We start from the raw sequence: 19,875 nt of genomic DNA, 5'->3' as shown, positions 1-19,875 counted from the left end.
GTGTATAACAACATCATTATATAATTAATATACATTCTCTTGCATGAGAATGATATAATATATATTACATAAACATAATTCTTTCTAAACTTGATATTGCTTTACAGCTTTTCAAACAAACAAACAACAAACACACAAAAATTATGTTAAACTAACACTTTAGTCCAGTTAATACCCTCACAGGCCCAAAGAGAGCTCCTCAGCCACACACCATTATATATGAATCAATAACATCACGTATTTCTGGTGTTGACACTGATATTTGGTGACAAACTGATTCCATCTACATAATGTCAAATTTTGCAACTGCCGATGCAAATGAAGGCCTGAAGAAAAAACATTAGCAAGCCAGTCATTAGCTAGCAGCCTTGCTGGGAATGACATAGTTCAAGGTTGATCAGATTGCACATTCATGGACTGCGCATTGCCCAGCACATTTATTTAATCTGAAGACAGAAGAGCTACATAGGACTGTACAATCCTCTAGTAATTTTGAGTAAGTTCTTGAAATGTTCAACTGTCAGACTGTGTTTTATCTTACATACCCTAAGTGTATATAGTCAGTGCTTTGTGCTTTTTTGTGTGTGTTGGTTGTATGTCTTTTCACAATTCGAACATCGATTCATATTCATGGGATTGAAAAAAAAGGAAAGAAAATACATTTAGCTCAATAATTTGCTGTTCTCCTTTTCCATTTAGGCCTATAACCAATTTTACAAGATGTTTATTTCATTATTGCTTTAAGTCTGTGTTTCAGTCAGAAATGTGACTCAGTTAATCAGTGACTTTAATGAACTTTGCCTTTTTGTTGCTTTACTAGTTATTTCAGAAAGTTTAACTGTGATGAAGTTTGAGTGTTATATGTAACAAGCTTTGTGGATATATACACATACAGATCTTCTAATGAAACACCATTTTCATGGATATGGTGCTTCGAATTCTGCATATCTTTTTGTGAGTTTGCCATTGAAACTATTTATAATGAATTTCATTATAAAATTATTATCAAGGCACTTCAGAGAATATTGAACTGGTTCAGTATAATACCAGGTAAAGTAAGTAACATTTTTATTAAGGTAAGTAACATTTTTATCAGTTCCTAAAGTGATCCACAGATAATGCATTTGAAGTTTAAAAATTCACCATATGCTTTAAAAGGAAATTCTATTGAACTTTCAAACTTCTGTAGGCTAAATTACATAACTGAGGGATTTGATGTACATTTTCCTGGGAAATTAAAGTGACAAATTTGCAAGTTTTAACATTCATCCTCTTGATGAGAGCGAAGATGAGAGCGAAGTATTATGATGGTTTGGGATGAGGTTTTTAGCTAAAAAAAAAACACACACACGTATATATATATATATATATATATATATATATATATATATATATATATATATATATATATATACGTGTGTGTGTATGTGCGTGTTTAATTAACTATGATTTATATATATAAAACGCACACACACACACACACACACATATATATATATATATATATATATATATATATATATATATATATATATATATATATATATAATTTAAGTATTAAAATGTTGCAGAAACTAACTTTGTGACATTGTACTCTTTTAATTAAGCTGTTATTATTTGAAAACTGAGTTTTTTTTAGAGATGTAGTCTTAACCCTTCATTTTCTGAATATTTTAGCTAGGTATAATTCAATTGGGTGAGTGGAGTTGTAGCAAAACTGAGGGTGAGTTTGAAAGTTTGAGGGTTTATTAATTAATGGCGTAATATGGCAACTACAGACTCTGCTGGTAACATTTTAACTTTAGCTGTGCTATTCTAAAGAAAATTCGCTACCTTGACATTTATCGTTAGCCTAGCAACTACTGTTATGTTTCCCCCGGAACCTTTGATGCGAACAGAAAGTCCGCCTTCACTCCGGAGTGTTGTTGTTGTTGCGGCGGTGTCTATCAGACGGAGGGCAGTTGTTTTCTCGGGTGTGAGAGCAGTAAGATCCAGTCTTTCAGGGATTTACAATTCTTATTAACTATCTCTGTGTTTTAAAGGCGACAGTGCTTTATATACGTTATGTTGCAATTTCGTAGCAGTCACGCTACGACCGTCCTAAGGTCAGTTTATTAGTAGCTGAGCTGGGTTTAGCTGTGGTTCTGTAGAGTAGAGAACTGTGCTGTGACTGTAGTAAGTAATCATTTATTTCCCCCCTTTTATTATATCATAGCCTATATCTATATGTATTATAACCTAGAATTTGTGTCATACTTTTTACAAGCAGCTTGCCCTTATGCATGAATGAACCGTGCATTAAGGTTATTTTAAATAGCCAGGTATTTAGTCTGGTTCTAACTAGTGATGCCTAGAGGCTGGTCTGAGGATAATCTGGATTAAACTCTCTCCTCACTCACGTATAAAGCTCATTTAAGACTCTAACAACATACACTGATTACGAGGGAAAAGCCAGACAGGGTTGTAACCTAGGTCTGTAATTAAAAATAGCTCATAACTCCTTAAAAGGGCAGGATTTGAACAGTGGACCTCAAAAAAGTATAACATTCTAAAAATGTTTAAAAATGAGTGTAAAACATCTTTAAATCCCCCTTCCTCTTAAAACCTCATCTCTCTTCATCAAAATGACATGTTTTAAATATATCTCCAGGGAAGTTCCAGTGCCATAAAAGTGGCTTAGATATAATTCTTTGCCTTGGTTTATTAAGAACCAATCTATGGATGTGCGATTAGTCCTGGCCTCTGTCTCCACTTATTCTCTGCAGCTCTAAATCCCAGCACCACAAATTGACAGGGTTGCCTCTTTAGGTTTGTGATGTAAAAAAAAAAAAAAACTCACTGTCTGAATTCACCCCTTTGAGACTGTCCCTGGTTCTGTTTGAAAGAAGTGTTTGCTGCTAATTTTGTGCATGATACATGTTCTAGCATATGAAAACACTACATGAACATGTTATCAATGTAAAGAAAAAATTTACTCATTCATCTGGGAAATGATCTTTCAAAATCTCAAACAATGGTTTATTTATGCTTTGCAGTGATTTAGCAAACCTGCTTACAAAAGCATAAAACACTGGCATGCATAAAATGTTTTATTCTGCTCAACCAATCCACCATCTTGCTTCCTCCTGCTTATGTAGCATGTAAACCACACCCATTAATCATTGTCAAGAAGAAACAAGCAAGCAAAACCACATATGTTTTCCTGAGAATTTTAGTTGATAGATTGGAGTTTTTACCCATGTCCTGAGCAGGTGCTTTTGAAAGATTAAAGCAGGTAAAAAGCCATCAGGCCTTGAAGCAATTTGAATACCTTTGTCAGTGCTGTACCTTGTTTGTTTGCTTATTTAGTTATTTATTTACACCTTGACACATATAACAGTATAATATCAGAGTTTACATTTCTCAACTCTTTAAACAAATTTATCAAGTTTATTTAGTAAATGATACAGCATTATTAAACATACTGTTTTATAATGATTTGATTAGACTCCTTTTATGATTCTGAATTATTTGAAAATATACACAGAAGGTTCGGTTACTCCAGGTATTTTGCCCCAAATGCTAAGTCTACTTTCTTGAATGTGTCATAATTGATTGTCGAGAGTCAAGAGAGTTTTATTGTCAATTCTTCATATGTACAGGACATACAAAGGATTGAAATTACATTGCTCTCCTCTCCAAGATGCAGTGACATTTAATAAAAAATAGACTAAATTCAACTAAGCTAATATAAATATATGAAAGTGAACAAACAGAAGACAAGTGCAGGACATACGATACCAGCAGCTCACTGATAGACATACTTGAGACAATGGGACACTGACTGAAGACGATAACCTGATTTGGAGGTAGGATACTGGATGTACAGGGCAGAGTAAACATTCATTCATTATCTGTAAGCGCTTATCTAGTTCAGGGTCGCGGTGGGTCCAGAGCCAACCTGGAATCATTGGGCGCAAGGTGGGAATACACCCTGGAGGGGGCGCCAGTCCTTCACAGGGCAACACAGACACACACTTTTTGAGTCGCCAATCCACCTACCAAAATAAAAAAAATGTAATCTTCAGTCTGATGCGTGATAATTAATTTTTACATTTTATTTAAGCCCAATACAGTTAACAAGAAGAATAAATCAAATAAAACCTGTAATAATATGAGTACTAGACTATTTGAACACAATAGCCTGAAGTATTTACTGCAAGCATTTACACTGAGAGTTTAGATTACAAGCTTATAGAATGTGTTTGATGAGATCTGTTCTGTGTGTTTGTGCAGGATGGCTCAAGCTGATGGGAAAGTCCTGGCACTCGGGGTCCTGGCAGGGGCAGCAGGAATCAGCCTAGCTGCTGTCTGGTACCAGAACAGGCGAGCAGTAGCTAGTAGCACAGGGACGGGCACATGTCGTCCAGGACTGTACACTAGCAGCAATGCTGGCACTATAGCTCTGCAGGGTGGCCAGGCGGAGGTGCTGGATCGACTGGGGGCTCTAATCCAGTGTGTGTCGGAGCTGAAAGAAGAGGTAAAGGCTCTAAAAGATGCCCTGCCACATCTTCAGGACCATGTGAGGGATGAGTTAAGGGGAAGAACAGGGGCCCGTAAGGCCAGTCCTCTCAACAGAACCACACCAACTAGGAGGAAGAGAGCCAGCGGAGTGAACAGAGCTGAGGGGCAAAGCTCAGAGGAGGCGGAGAGTGAAGGAGGGTGAGTATATTTCATTGTATTTGGAGTAGAGGTGTATTATATGGACATATAATGAAATGCTCAATAAAGCAATTTGATGTTGTCATGAGAAGAACAGTTGTATTTTTACAATTACACAGTGTAGTCCAACTTTAGTTCTCTGCATCTTCCTTATCCCCATTTCACTCTGTTCTTCAATGGTCTCACAGGACCACTGCAGAGCAGGTATGATTTGGAGCATTCTCAGTGCTTCAGTGACACTGTTGTGCTGGTGGTGTGTTAGTGTGTGTTATACTGGTACCAGTGGATCAGACACAGCAGGGCTGCTACAGGTCTTAAAGCCCTCAGTCTCACAACTAGATTAAGAATAGCCCACCTACCAAAAACGTCTGGCAAACAGCGTCCTGTGGGTGCCGTACTGTGTTCACTAATGCAGGTGTAGAGGATGACCAACACAAACTGCAGATACAGATAAGCTACTCTCCCTGACTTTACATCTACAAAGTGAATCAAAAAGGTAGGTGTGTCTAACAGAGTGGAGGGTGAGTGGAAACAGTTTTCAAAAACTCTAGACGCACTGCTGTGCAACACACACTAACACATCACCACCATGTCTCAGTGGTAGTCCTGTAGTGGTCCTGACCATTGAAGAACAAGATGAAAGGGGGCTACAAAGTGCTTCTAAGTGGAGCTCATAAAATTGATATTTTTATGGAGATGCAGGTTTGTTGTGAGAGTTGCATTAATGAAATGAGGATAATCACCATGCTTTTTTATCATCAAGAGTTTTCTTTAGACCTAGAAGGAAAATATTGCTAACTTATAGCATCATTCACACTGTCACGCATAAAAATAGCGTTGTTAACAAACCTAATCTTATAATGCTGTATGACAAGTATTGGGATCTACAAAAATTTGAACAAAATTTGCAAAAGGGGTTGTTCTAGCTGCAAATGTTAGTATGTCTGTTCATTCTTGTCTTTTTTTTGGACAGTGGTATAATACAATGTCTTCTGCAATGTAAAACTGTAGATGAAAATTACAGATATTTGCTTAAATTTAGTTTTATTTTGTTTAATTTTCCATTTCAATCACTCCTTTAAGCAACAGTCAAATGCATCAGCTAGGGGCACTGCCTGCTTAGTTTATGAATCAGCATTGTTGCATTTATGTGTAACGTATAATTGTAATTCCAAATTCAAACATTCTCTTGCTCTTTTGTCATTTTATGATAACTGTTATGTAGTATTAAAAATGATAATTATTTTGTTCAACAAAAAATAACTAATAAATAAAAATGAGGCAATTTAAAGAATTTTTAAGACACTGCATTGATGACTTCCATCAAGGAAAAGCGCTGCAAAAGCATTTGCATTGATTAATTTGGTTCTTGGGTGTAGACAATTTATATGCAATGATTTTGATGGCAGCAATCGAGTAACTTTTGTATTATATTTGTATTTTGTATTTTTCTTTCTTTTAATAAAATGGCAATTGTCATTTTAAAAAAAAAAGTCCAAATCAAATGTCCAAAATCTTGGAGGTTAAGTGAATTGCCTACCCTGAAAATACTATCCTGGTGTGTGTGAGTGAGTGTGTATGTGAATGAATATCTGTGTGTGTATATGCCCAGATATAAATTGGTGCTCTATCCTGGGTGAAGCCCCTAGTACCTGATGCAGTCTTTAGGTGGACAGTCGTTCCTGTTTGAGAGTATGCTGTTTGTGGACTGGTTGTTGAATGGAATGGCGTTCTATGAAATGTTGATTACAAAACATTCTTGGGTGTCTAGAAAGGCGCTACATGTTTTATCATAAAATGTGCTTTACACAAAAATGCTTTAAAACGTATTTGTACACCTAATACTTGGTGCCACCATGCACTAGTGGACACTAATATTAATACAGACCCAATATGCTTTACTTTCCCCTTCAAATCCACCACTTAACACTGAGCAAAGATGCTAAGCTAGTTCAGTCACTCAGTAGTATTGTGGTTCACTTTGAAAAAAATTCATAGTCATATTCATTCATTCATTCTTTCATTCATTATCTGTAACCACTTAACCAGTTCATGGTTGCGGTGGGTCCGGAGCCTACCCAGAATCACTGGCCGCAAGACATAAATACACTCTGGAGGGGCCGTCAGTCCTTCAAAAGTAATAGTATGGAAGAAAATACATTAAGATTTCATGATATGTTGGCTTTTCTGTTTATCTCAGTTCTGTTTATGGCCCTAGGATGTGTTGAGTCTTTCCCTTTAATTTCTTATAGTCACATCAGGTCGACTGTTTACATATGCTCTCATTCTTGGTTTTTTTATCCCAGCTACTCTGTCAGGTTCTGTGTTCCTACACATGGCCAAATGGCAGGTAAGAAGCAGTGCCTTGGGCGTGAGAAAGAAAGAAGTCGAGAGAATCTCGTACTGCATGCCCAGTCATCCTCTTCAAACCTCAGCTCTAATTCCTTGATCACATGCCAGCGCTAAATAACATAAACAACAGATGTCTTTTCAAGACGAATAGGTCTTAAAAATGCCTCGAGAAGCTGCAGCTTAAGAGGAGGGCTCTGGTATTTAATTATGGATGTTTGTGTGTCTGTGTAATAGGCTTTCCATCCTTGCAAATGAGATGTATATTCTTTCTCATGAATGGTGCAAACTGCACCATTTACATTATATTTTAGAGATGTTACAGGAACAAATGTAGGAAAAATTTTAAGATGTTAGTCAGTGGAGTAGTGTTGTTTTGCATTAGGTCATACATTAAGTCCGTCATGCATATCCTTTGTATTGTTGAATTTCAAATTTCAAAGACAAAAGGGTGTTCCCTAATGCCACAATCTCTGCAGGATCTTTATTAACCATCAAAGAAATGGACCTTTAAACAAACAATTTTTAAGTGTATGTGATGAGAGCAAAAACATTTTGTGTGGCTCCCATGAGTTGGGTGATGGAGGTGATGTGTAGGAGGGGATCAGACACAGCAGTGCTGCAAGAGTTTTTAAACAGTGTTCATTCAATGTTAAATCTGTTCTACATGCCTGCCTTTTTCCACCATGAAGACGTAAGGTCAGAAAAAGTAGCTGAGTTTATCCTCTATCCTTCATCAATGATCATTGGACACTGCCCACAGGATTCTTTTGGCTGGCCATGTTCACATTCCAGAAGTAAACCTGAGGCTTTAAAAACTCCAGCAGCACTACTGTGTCTGATCCACTCATAACAACACCACACACCTCCAAAACATGAGAATTAACCAGCGACCATATATTGCCTGCTCTGTGATTGGCTTCAGAGGGCTCCTGATCATTCAAGAACAAAGTGTAAGGGGGCAAATGATGTATAAACAGCAACAGATGGACTACAGTCTGTAATTGTAGCACTACAAAGTGTTCCTGTATAGTCACTGGAGCTGAGAGAATGGACAGTGAGTGTGGAATCAAGGAGGTGGTGATAGTCTTGTGGCTGATCTTGGCATACCAGGTTTTCTAGGTTTTCCTTTGCTACTTATCACATTCTCTATATTGAAAAGGTTGAAGTGTGCATGTGCATGGCTTCTTGATTAATAGTGTGAAGTTAGGCTAGAGATATTAGAGCTTGATTGCTTCATCATGGAATGATCTTGCATTGTTTTACTGATAGGAGTGAATGATCTAGTACTTGTGTGTAAGTGTAGGTATAGCTCTGTGTGTGGGATGGGGATAGAGGGGGTGTTTTGGTAATATACTTGACAACAAGAGTGCTGTAGAAGCTTGTTGAATGTGAATGCTTTGCCCTGACTTGGATTTGTGACAGACAGAGAGAGAAAGAGGCTTCAACTGATTTGAACTTATCTTCTCTATCTCTCTTTGTCTCTCCTCCCTCCCAGCAATCTTTCTCTCTCTATCTCCACCTCTCTTCCCCTGTCTTATAGCCTTAATGATTGGGGAATATTGTGGTATTTTGTATGCACATCTGAAATTAATTCTACAAGTTTAATCCTCGTAATTGTGCTATTAAGTAATTAGTGACATGTTTCTTTTCAAGCAATGATGTTTAGCTTATCAGGAATATATCAAAATATAAACTTTGAGATAAAAGGGGTAGAGGACATAAATTTCTTTCTCGAATTGAGACGCAAGGTAAAGATGAACGTTTCTCTCTCAAACATCAGTTATAGTGAAAGGAAGTTCTGACTCTGAATTCTGCATTTCTGTATTATCTTCATTTAGATAATCTAAGAATTTCCTCTGTGTATGAGCATGCAACGTTTGTTAGTGTTTTATAAAAAAAAATAGTGGTGAGTGAGCGAAAAAGTATTTTACTTACTGTATAATTAAAAGTGATGTTCACAATTTTAATAATGAAAAAATAATTTTTATTCATTCATTCATTCATTATCTGTAACCGCTTGTCCAGTTCAGAGTGGGTCGAGAGCCTACCTGGAATCACTGGGCGCGAGGCGGGAATACACCCTGTAGGGGGCGCCAGTCCTTCAAAAGGCAAAATGCTTTTTATAAAATTCAGTAAAATTACATTGTGAAGGTTTATATACAACAAAGAGACCTCCAAACTTTGAAAAGCATGAACCGAGATGAGTATTATTGTTCTGTTCTTGCTCCATAGGTGGGTAATTATATATTTTTGCTGTAGATGGAAGGGATTCTAAAACTGTGGGAAAGTAAACACAGACAGAAAGTGCTACAAAACTAGACAACCTCTGCAACAAATTTGATTCTGTGGTAATTCAAACACTGAATAAAAACTTACATGCAAGTTAAACTTCAGCCACTTGCAAACAACAATAGTTTTTTCCTCAAAAATACCATTCCACCTTAAAAGTCACAGCTTCTGAATTTAACCAAACCAGTGAACAGAGTTTCCCCGCAATCTTCCCCACAGGCACATTGTTCAAAGCCCCTTTCACACATGCATGGTAACTAAGAAAATTTTCAGAGCTGTATGTGTGAATGCAAACACTTGTAAGATGTGTCCTGGACTTTATCTCACTAGCCCCCTTGTAGACCTACAGGTAAAGTCAGAGTGAGAGCTTGTGTGAATATAGCTGCTAATGTTCTGGAGTTACTACCACACAAGCTGCACAGGCACCAACCCATGCCTAAGGGTGCCTACACACTAGAGGCTGTAGGAGCTTCTGAAATGCACGCCCCAGTTTATTTCATTTAGGGCACTGCGTCAGTTCTCTCAAATTAGGAGAATGCCTGTAGGCAGAAAAGATGCTCTTGTGGGTGTCACCAAAGTTCAAAACTATTATTTTCTGCAATGGACTCTGAGGTACAAGCATGCCAACCAATAGAAATGATGGTGGGCGGGCACAGGTGGACAGCAGATGAAAATCCAAGATGGAGAACGGTGCACTGAATTCTTTCATGGTTCTCTATGATGCTAGATCACAGTATTTCTGAGAATTGTGGTTTAATATGTGTTAGTTTTCTGTCGCAGTCGCACAGCTCCAGGGACCTGGAGGTTGTGGGTTCAAGTCCTGCTCCGGGTGACTGTGAGGAGTTTGGTGTTATCTCCCTGTGTCCATGTGGGTTTCCTCCAGGTGCCACCATCCAAAAACACACTTTGGTAGGTGGATTGGCGACTCCAAAGTGAGTTCATAGGTGTGAGTGTGTGTCGCCCTGTGAAGGACTGGCACCCCTCCAGGGTGTATTCCTGCCTTGCGTCCAGTGATTCGGGTAGGCTCCGGACCCACCGTGACCCTGAATTGGAAAAGCAGTTACAGATAATGAATAAATGAATGAAAGTGTTAGTTTTCTTTCAAATAATCCAAATGTTTTGTTTCCTTCTGGATTTTCAACTGTACAAACAGTCCCTGCTGCAGCCATATACACACCTTCTAGATGGACAAGAACAGCAAGCATATACATCATTGCTTAGTGTCTAGGCACCCTAAAAAAGGTGGAACAGTCCTAAGTGACACAGAAAATCTCTCACTCTGTGCTACACGTGTAAATGGACCACTCAAGTCTTGCTCTCTTTGGGTGGATAAAATGGCCCTCTTGTTTTTCTTTATCAGTCAGTTTGACGCTAACCAATACAGGCATTAAACTAATATAATATGGGTTAAAATTCTAGCTTTGATGCTCATTTAAATATTACCCTCAGTACCTTGGTCCACATCAGCTTCACAGCAAGTCTTTAGCATGAGAGTATTTATTTTTGGTTATTAATGTCATACATTGTTAAATACATGCAGTACCAGTCAAAAGTTTGGACACGCCCACTCAGGGAGGACTTCCTTTGTCTTGGGCCATTTTCCACATATTCTCATTCAATGTTTTTTTTTTTTTTTCTTTATAATTATTTTCTACATTCTAAATGAATACGGAAGACATTTAAACTATGACACATATGAACACATATAGAATTATGTAATAATCAAAAATTGTTAAACAACCCAGAATATATTTTATAATTTATATTCTTCAAAGTAGCCACCTTTAGCTTTGATGACAGCTTTGCACACTCTCTGTGTTCTCTCAATCAGCTTCATGAGGTCATCACCTGGAATGGTTTTCAGTGAACAGCTGTGGCCTCGTCAAGTGTTAATTTATAGAACTGCTCGCCGCCTTAATGTGTTTGAGACCATAACCTTTGGGTTGTGCAGAGGTAGGGCTGCTACACAGTTTGATACAGTGAATGGCCCTATCCCACCAATGACTAATTAAGATGTATCCAATGTTTTGACTTGCACTGTACATCTAATTTGATTTAACTTGTAATGTTCTATATGCAAATTGCATCTTTTATTTTACAGTTTTACAAAATGATTTGAATCTGTTAGACAGTTTTGGATTTCTGTGCGTGCTCAGTAGAGGGAGACAAACCAAAGACCTCCAGATCAGCTCCAGCAGCCAGTGTGTGACTGACAGTTCACGCAGCAACTTTATCAAAACATGTCTCTTCTCTATTAAGCTGCAACAGAGCAGGAGTTGGCCGTCTCTCCAGCAGGTTTACTAATTAAAGATCTCCTTTGCTTACTGTGGAATTCTGCAGGGTTGAGAAATTTCTCTCCCTGGGGCCCCTCTGCTGGCATAGGACCAGCCCAGCTGCATCCACCCCTTAATCCCTGCATCCATTTCCATGGCTTTCTCCGTCTTTCAGGCCCAAGCAGGGATCCAGAGACATTACCATACCTGATCCAGCCTAAGACAACCTTATTAAAGTTACGCCACAGGCAGGGAGGAGTACTGCTACAGAAGCATGGAACTGTGTTATTGTCGGTTTTAAGATCAGTTCTCTTACAGGCAGGATGTGTTTATAAAAGGGGATATCTGCTTGAAGGGACGAATTGGGCAAAAGTCAAACCTACTTTATTGTATGCTCTTGTCCAATACTTTGCATCTGATAAGATATTTTTGATTTCAGAAATTGCTTCTTTGGAGTTTGCACTGGAGATACAAGGCTAATACATCAAACATGGAAGCTTTTTGTTAAGACTGTGCAAGTTGTATGCTAAAATAAAATAATCATCTACCTGACTCTGTTCTATTTGAATATTTGCTTTTTCATTATGCACGTTTGGTACGAGGTACCTGGAACCGAATGCTTTTTTTTAGTACCAGTTCTATTGTCTTTCCAAGCAAGCCAAGTTTTATCTGACTTATGGTACCAGTCAAAAGTATGGACACATCCACCCAGGGAGGATTTCCCTTGTTTTGGGCTATTTTCCACATATTGTGAATGTACAGTACCAGTCAAAAGTTTGGACACATCTCATTTGTTATTGGTGGAATAGGGTTATTCACCAGTCCTAGTTTATTATTATTATTATTATTTATTATCATCATTACTTTAAATGTTCAAACTTTCACTGCAGCTGTGATTGATGAAAAACTCCAGCGAAAACTGTTGCAGCAAGGAATGAAAAAACTCTTTAATAAAAAAAAAAGTGAATACACCATGAGTAAATAGTACATAACTTTACAGCCACTATTATTGTTCTTTCCAAAGTAAGAGACAATGTTCTGTGACATCATTGGCTATGTTTTGGGTGTTGTGCATGAAAATAAACACTGACTAAAAGTGCTACAAAACTAAACAACTCGAAATACAAGTGAGTTTCTGTCTTAATTAAAACAATGAATAAAAATTTACAAACACATTAAAATTCAGCCATGTTTTTCCCCACAAACATACCATTACATCTAAAAAGACACTGAGCTTCTGAATGTAAACAAATCAGAGAACTGCGTTTCTACATAACCATAGACGCCCCCTTTAAGTACAATAACAAAATACATTTACTTTGTTACTTACCACCTCTGATGCTAAGGGAGTCATTGTGTGATACAACACTTGCCAGACATCAGTTGTGTGGTAGAGGACTCTGTACTGTGTATCATTTACTGTTTTATCTGTCAAGAGAGTTTCCTTCCACATATTTCTCTCTCTGTGTGAAGGGATGCAGGTGGCTGATGAGCGGATGATTTGGGCATGCACAGAACTGTTGACCATAATCTTCCATAATTCGTTAGCTAACTTCAGAATGCTGTTGTCTGATTGACTACATTTTGGTTAGCAAGGAAATTGTGTAAATGATGGATTATCGTTATTTATTGTGTAGTGAACTATGAAAATTCAGCTGGTCTCCTGGAACGTACGGTAGTAACATTGTTGATAACAATGTACACATATATTGTGCAAATGTCAGTGCTTCATTTTGGCCTGATTGTGTATAGATTTCAAAACCAAGCATCTGCAAGCCTGTTCCAGTCGTATAAACCATCGTTCTTTTAAGCTTTGAGAGTCGACTGTTTGTTTAGCTTGTTTTACATAGTGCATCCCTGTTCCTTCACCCTTACTCCTGTTTTGTTTCACAGATTAGCTTCTTACCCACCAACAATGTTTTGTTGTTTTAAGCATTTGGGAAGGTTTGTGCAACTGAGCCTGCTGGCTTCCCACAGCGATTTGCAGAATCACTGCATGTTGATTCATAAAATCTGAGCGAATGCCTGTCATCAATTTTCCTGAGCTGTGTTTGTCTCCCGCGTTTGCACTGCATTCAGACCGTGACCGGCTTTTGTGTAGATTAACAGGTTTGTACTTTGAGAGATGGGGGAAGCAATTTGTAGACACTCTGCACGTACAGTCTCAATGCAGTGATGGCTGGTCAAGACCGGAAAACTGTACATTTTCTCTTGAGTTACTTTTACTTAATTACTTATTAAGACTTATTCTTATCTAGCACTTCTTGACAAGCAATGTTATATGTACTCAATTAGGGAGTTGCCTCAACCATCACCAGCGTGCAGCCCCCACATGGATTTTGCAATAGTAGCCGATCAACACCTGTACATTTCACCATGATTTAGCTGTTTCTTAGAGAACTCTATATAGTTTATATTTTATTGTTTATCTGTCATGTGAACTTCCTTCCACATGTCTCTCTCTCTCTCTCTCTCTCACTGTGCAGGCCCATTGCTTGGCTGCAAATGGCTGATGAGCTGTCAGAGTCTTATTTTTACCGCGTCATGTAGCAACTTGTAACTCCTTTAACAGTGCCGAGTACTCACGTCACAACTGTCTTTTGTTGCTCAGGGATGTTTTAACTAGTCCGTTTAATGATAGCATGTATTATGTGCAAAAGGCATTGATTTAAGAATAAATGGTTATTGTTTATTTAGCGCCAGAAATCCCACATGCTTGAGGGGCCGGGAATCAGTAAAAATAAGGAAATATGAATCACGTTTATTCGGTGATAATAATGAAACATAAAGGGGGCCTTCAATATCAAAATCACTATCATATTGATGGATGAATACATTACTAAGAAATTCCCTCAAGTTTACAGTGAGAAATATGTGTTTGTTGGAAATTGCTTCTTTTCCTCAAGTAAAATATTAAGTGTACAAAGAATTTTAAATCATTTTTGTGTAACGTATAACTGTAATTCAACCTTCAAATATTTTTCTGCTCTTTTTTCCTTGAATGGTAACTGTTAGGGTTGTAAAAATGCAATCTATTATTGAAACCAAAATAGACTAACAAGTTCACTGAGCTCAGCTTTTTATCACTAGAAGTGCCTACAGCCACTTATTTGACCACTGTAACTATCTTCTCCAAATGATCTGTTTTGTATTGCTAAGTGATGTCAGCATGGTGCTTAGAGCAGATAATCACAATTGTCAAATCAGAGTCTCTCTGTTTAGGCATTAAATATGAGATCAATATGAATATCACTATGAGACAAAAATTAGTAACTAGATATGTTGTCTGTGAATCAGAGCTTTTTCATTCCAGAAAATGGGGAAGAGAAATTGTTGACAAAAAATCAGATTTAAAACACAGCAGGGCACCCTCCTGGGAGTCTCCATCTCCCATTCACCAGTTTCCATTGCTGAAGGGAAGTAGCTGCAGCACTAATGAGGTGGGAATAGTGCCATTTCTGCAGTGCTGAGCCTGGAGTATCAATGATAGATGCCCTATTCTCATTATTACAGGGCTTCACAGTGATATTGAAGCTGTAATTTTAAGGTACAAATGCCTACACAGCCTAGTGCTCCTTTTATTGTTGCAAACAATAATATTTCAATTATTATGTAATCATTGCTGTGCATTCTGTGCAGCTAAAATTTAATGATCCTTAACAGATTAGCAGATTAGTGTCTGAATACTTTTTCATGTTTTGTTCTTCTTCCAAGTAACAGGCCTGTTCTTGGATTGTATAGACACAGTGTATGTGCCTTGTACTCACTCATCTCGCCCTGATGTCATCATTTCAGTTAATGATGTGCTCTGCCTTCTTTTCCAAGCTATTTACACTGCATTTGCTCAGACATATCTTTTTTCAGCTTGGCCACCCACCAAATATCTTTCCTTTTTGGTCAGTACTGCATGGGAAACCTCACAAGGAGTTGAAGTGGAGGGTTAGTGATGGATTGAATGTGTTAGGAAAAAAGTAACACTGACAAACAAAAGCCCTGCAACACTTACAACAGTGTTTTTCAACAGTGGCAGCAGCCCCACCATGCCCTGCCCTTCAGGTAAATGTGAACTGGAAGGGACCATCGATAAACATCAGGTTCAATTTCATTTTTATGTTCTGCTCGCTAATATTATATGAAATAATGCGTTCAGCATCACTTATCACGCTTGGTATCAGTTTAGCAGGCATTAAGGGCTCAGGGTGTGTACACATTTCCTCCTCATTTTTACCTGAAAACCTACAGGAACCTGTGAAAGAAAAGTAAGTCAGAAGAATAATTTTTTCTTTAATTCCTGTCATCTTTATCCACTCTTAAATTAAATTACAGTCATCATGCTATACCTAGAAGTCCTAGAAATAAAACATGCAGCATGTTCTGTTAGTTGCCTGTTCACCCTAGGTCATGGAGCTGGCATGACCATCCGAGAAATGCATTTATTGACTTAGAAATGTTTTAGCAAGGACAAGGAGAGAGGAGCATTGTTCAGTTTGAGCTCTCTTTGCTTCTTCTAACTTTCTTTCAGCATCCAAAGAGTCCTCTTTTAAAGGAATAAGTTATATTTTGGTCTGGCTAAAGTTGAAAAGTAGGATAAGCTCTTATAAACACACATTATTTAGTGTGGTTGTTTGACACAGGATGTTTGAATACGATGGTTTAGTTGTTTGGTATAAATTTTATTGACAACAAGACGTCTCATGCTGAAAAGAATTTACATTCTAGACAGATTTCTAAACTCGCTGCTAGGTTCCACAATACATTTTGAGGCAGTTTGTATTTCAGTCCTCCAACTCACCTTAAATGGTGCTGTAAATATGTGTGGTAACAGTAAATTCTATAAAAACTTAATAAAACTAATAATATTTGTCTAATATATCAAGGATGCAGGCCAGAGACTAGAAAGCAGGTGGATACCAGCAAGTGGAAGGTTATGGTTAGGGATAGGTTTAGGGTTTAGGTTGCACCTACCACTTGGAGGTGCCGCTGGCCTGCAGAGATACCCTTCTCAATATTTCCCTCTCGTAACAGCTGTGGGAAACAGTCAATGGAATATTATGGAATATATTTTTTTCTTTCTTTTTTACCTGACAAATCACTGAAGATCTTTTGTCTTTACATACTTTTTTAGTCTTTACAGCAAATGTTGTAAACATTCAGGAAAGCTCTGAAAAACTGAAAGCTAGTTGTTACAGTAGAACACAACAGAATACTCAGTGCAGGTTGTAAACACATTCACACTGTTTTAAAATGCAAGAAAATATTGAAGTATCCCAAAGTATTCTAAATATGTTACTCATACTGAGTAATGTAACAGAATATGTTACAAAATACATTTTAGGGCATGTACAGGGTGAGCCAAAGTCACAGGACAATGGTGTTGCCATCTTGAAAGCTGCCATATTGGATCAAGGGCAGGTTTTTCCAATGGGAACGTGGTCATGTAGCATATCAAAGAATAAAAGGGTGTCCTGCGACTTTTAACTCACCCTGTATTTGTATTATGTAATGCATTTTGAAGGTTTCCATTGAAATCTATTACTCATGCTCATTGAAGTCTGTTACTCATGTTTGATTGTCAAGTGAAGCCAGAAAATGAGAAGATATTTTTTATTTGTTGTTTGGCAGGAAATAGTTCTTGCCTTTGGCATGTTCTAATTGTAATAGAGGCCCTGCTAGTTTTCTTTTGTCACACTTTAAGACTACTCATATTGCAAAGGTGAAATTAAGCCAAAATGTTGCCTCAAATCTGCTGAGCTACTGACTCCTGCTCTCATCCCCAAACAAGCTCATAGTGTTAGAAATTTCAGACCTAGCAGGAAAAAGTCTTTTGAAGTGGAAAGCTCAACTGAACCATAAAATCATCAAAAAAAAAGAGGGCACTCAGCATATTATGAAAGGTAGCCGCTGACATTTGGGAGAGTGCCATCTCTTATACACTACACTCATGCTCAATGGCTGCCAACAGGTGGCATCTGTTCAATTCACCAGCAAATGATGACGTCAGCAGGGATGTCGGGGTAAATAGTGAGAAGCGTGGGAAGAATCACAGAGAGGGTTGGGGGTTGTTTTAAAGGGACGCGTTAGAAAAGTTAATTGAGTTTCTGATTGTGAAAGGATGTTTGACCTTAGGCTTGGACCAAGCTGTGCCATTTATTTTGGCACAAAACAGTATTTGTAGTTCTTCAGGCAAAAAAAAAGAACAAATGTCTCCAGACTCTAGGGGGTTTCAATGAGCTCATCTGAATTCATGCAGGACCAGGAACTGTTGGGATGGCAACAGCACCTCAGGCTATTTTGAAGCCCCTTGGCTTGACAACAGTTACTGAGACCTAATCTCCCTTTGAAAGACTGTTACCTCCGGGGCTGGTTGTGCATAGCAAGCCTGTAGTATGCCTCAGCACAACCTGAGTTGTCATTAGTTGGGAAATATCTGTGTGAATTTACTTTACACAGTAAATCCAGCATAGAGGACATAACCCTAATTTCATGTTATTGACTATAAGAAACTGATTTAGTATAAAATACCATGTGTCAGTAAGCTTGCTTGTTGTGTTGTTTGTTTAAAAAGTACGAAATTTAATTTCATCTGTAATCCAGCATGAATTTGTGGTTTGAAAATCAAAGAATTGTTGTTTTGACACTTTGTTTTAATTCTTAACACAGTAAATCTGGAAGCTAATACTTGATAAAGATATAAACTTAGCTATTTTGTCTACACTTTGCCACACAAGCGTACTAAAGACACAAGGTTGAGGCCAAACAGTTTGTTTCTGATTTTTGTTACAGGTGCATTGTAGTTTTTTTTGGTCATAGCTTCACTATAGCCCTTTATAAACCGCAGTGGGTACCAACAGCAAAGTGTTTTATTTTTTTCTTCTTTTTTTTTGCTGCAGTGCACCATGGGATGCAGGGAATGTGCTGATCACAACAGTCACATTCACATACCAAACCATGCTTAGAAAGTTAGACTGATGTTTTGTATGCTGTTTAAATGCAAAATATAAGCTGATGTAGCAGGCCACAGTACTCACACCTAGAGATGTTTTCAGCTCTGCTGGAGTTTTTATTTATTTATTTTTGTCCGTTTAGTTTCTATATCTTTTTAAGTTTTAGGGAGTTTGGCAGAATACATTTCATGACTGTTTTTTTTAATAATATATATTTTAAATTTATTATAGGACTTCATTAAAGCAGTAGTAGATAAAGCAAGCTTGTATTTTAAAGCAGGTCTTTAGGCAAAAGCAGGTGTCAGGCACTGGGTTGTGAATCTGCGCCTTTAATCTCAAAGTATGTGGTGATAGTTTATAACTTGACTTCTGGTAGAAAACATTGTTGCTGGTGGTCCGAAACAGACATCAACATTAGAGAGTAAGGAATGTGGTTGTAAAGAATGACATTATAAACATTTATAAAAATTGTAGAAGCACTGCATGATGTGAATGCAAAGAATGCTGTGCAGACCCACCTCTAATTATTCATTCATTCATTGTCTGTAATAGCTTATCCAGTTCAGGGTCACTTTGTGTCTGCAACCAGGAACACACTCTGCAGTGAGCACCAGTCCAGCTCAGTATCCTTTATCCTATTTTGTCCAGAATTTACAAACCAAACCCAAATGGAACTACAGTACTATATAAAATATACATATGTTCATTTACAGTCAGAGATATAAACAAAATGGGATTCTTAAAGGAGCACTACGTAATATGTTTGCCTAAAATTGACATCTTCTGAATAGTTGTGATGTTTCACTGCCCTGTAATATAGAGAATATATCCTCTGTCTGTGCTACTGCAGAAACTATAGCACTGCAGAAACTGCACTGTGTAACTTTTAGGAGAGGGTAGGACAACAGCCCCTCCCCCTTTCCATTTATGTGAGTACAGTGCTGTAAAAATAAATTACACCAAGGGAGCCCCAGAATACCCCCAAACATACCCAAAGCTTACCTAGTGTATGTCTGGTATATCACCAAGCTTGTATGTGTGGAATATGAATAACTGTTTTTTAGTTCTGAATATTAAAAATGGCAGTCTTTGTAATTGAATATACCCAGTTGTGATAGACACTGGGCCAAATGATTCAGCTATCTCTCATCATTAACCATAAACCATGAGGCTGCATCATAGTGTTTGAAGTAAGGAGACCATATTCCCAGGTGCCTGCTGGTGATAGAGTTCATTTTGAGCGCTGCAGGGGACTAAGTGAAGTGTCAATCAAAGCCTCATCATATTTGCTGAAGGTCCTATATGTGTATCTGGAG

At 37.8% G+C, this 19,875-nt stretch overlaps 1 protein-coding gene across 4 annotated transcripts in view; it reads left to right on the top strand.

Moving 5' to 3' along the window:
• The first annotated feature begins 459 nt into the window (after positions 1-459).
• Positions 460-19,875, top strand: part of LOC136705443 (regulator of microtubule dynamics protein 2) — a 50,993-nt gene continuing 31,577 nt past the window's right edge. Inside the window, exons 1-2 of one of the 4 annotated variants that reach the window (XM_066679022.1) lie at positions 460-496; positions 4,276-4,701. In XM_066679022.1, coding sequence (XP_066535119.1) covers positions 4,277-4,701 — 425 coding nt within the window. In that variant the 5' untranslated portion in view covers positions 460-496; position 4,276. The other 3 variants (XM_066679018.1, XM_066679020.1, XM_066679021.1) reach the window with 3 other exon arrangements.

The sequence above is a fragment of the Hoplias malabaricus genome, chromosome 8 (genome assembly GCF_029633855.1).
Source record: "Hoplias malabaricus isolate fHopMal1 chromosome 8, fHopMal1.hap1, whole genome shotgun sequence".
Taxonomy (NCBI): domain Eukaryota; kingdom Metazoa; phylum Chordata; class Actinopteri; order Characiformes; family Erythrinidae; genus Hoplias; species Hoplias malabaricus.
The sequence above is the reverse complement of the archived record's forward strand: the minus strand, read 5'-3'. Positions and strand labels throughout refer to the sequence as shown.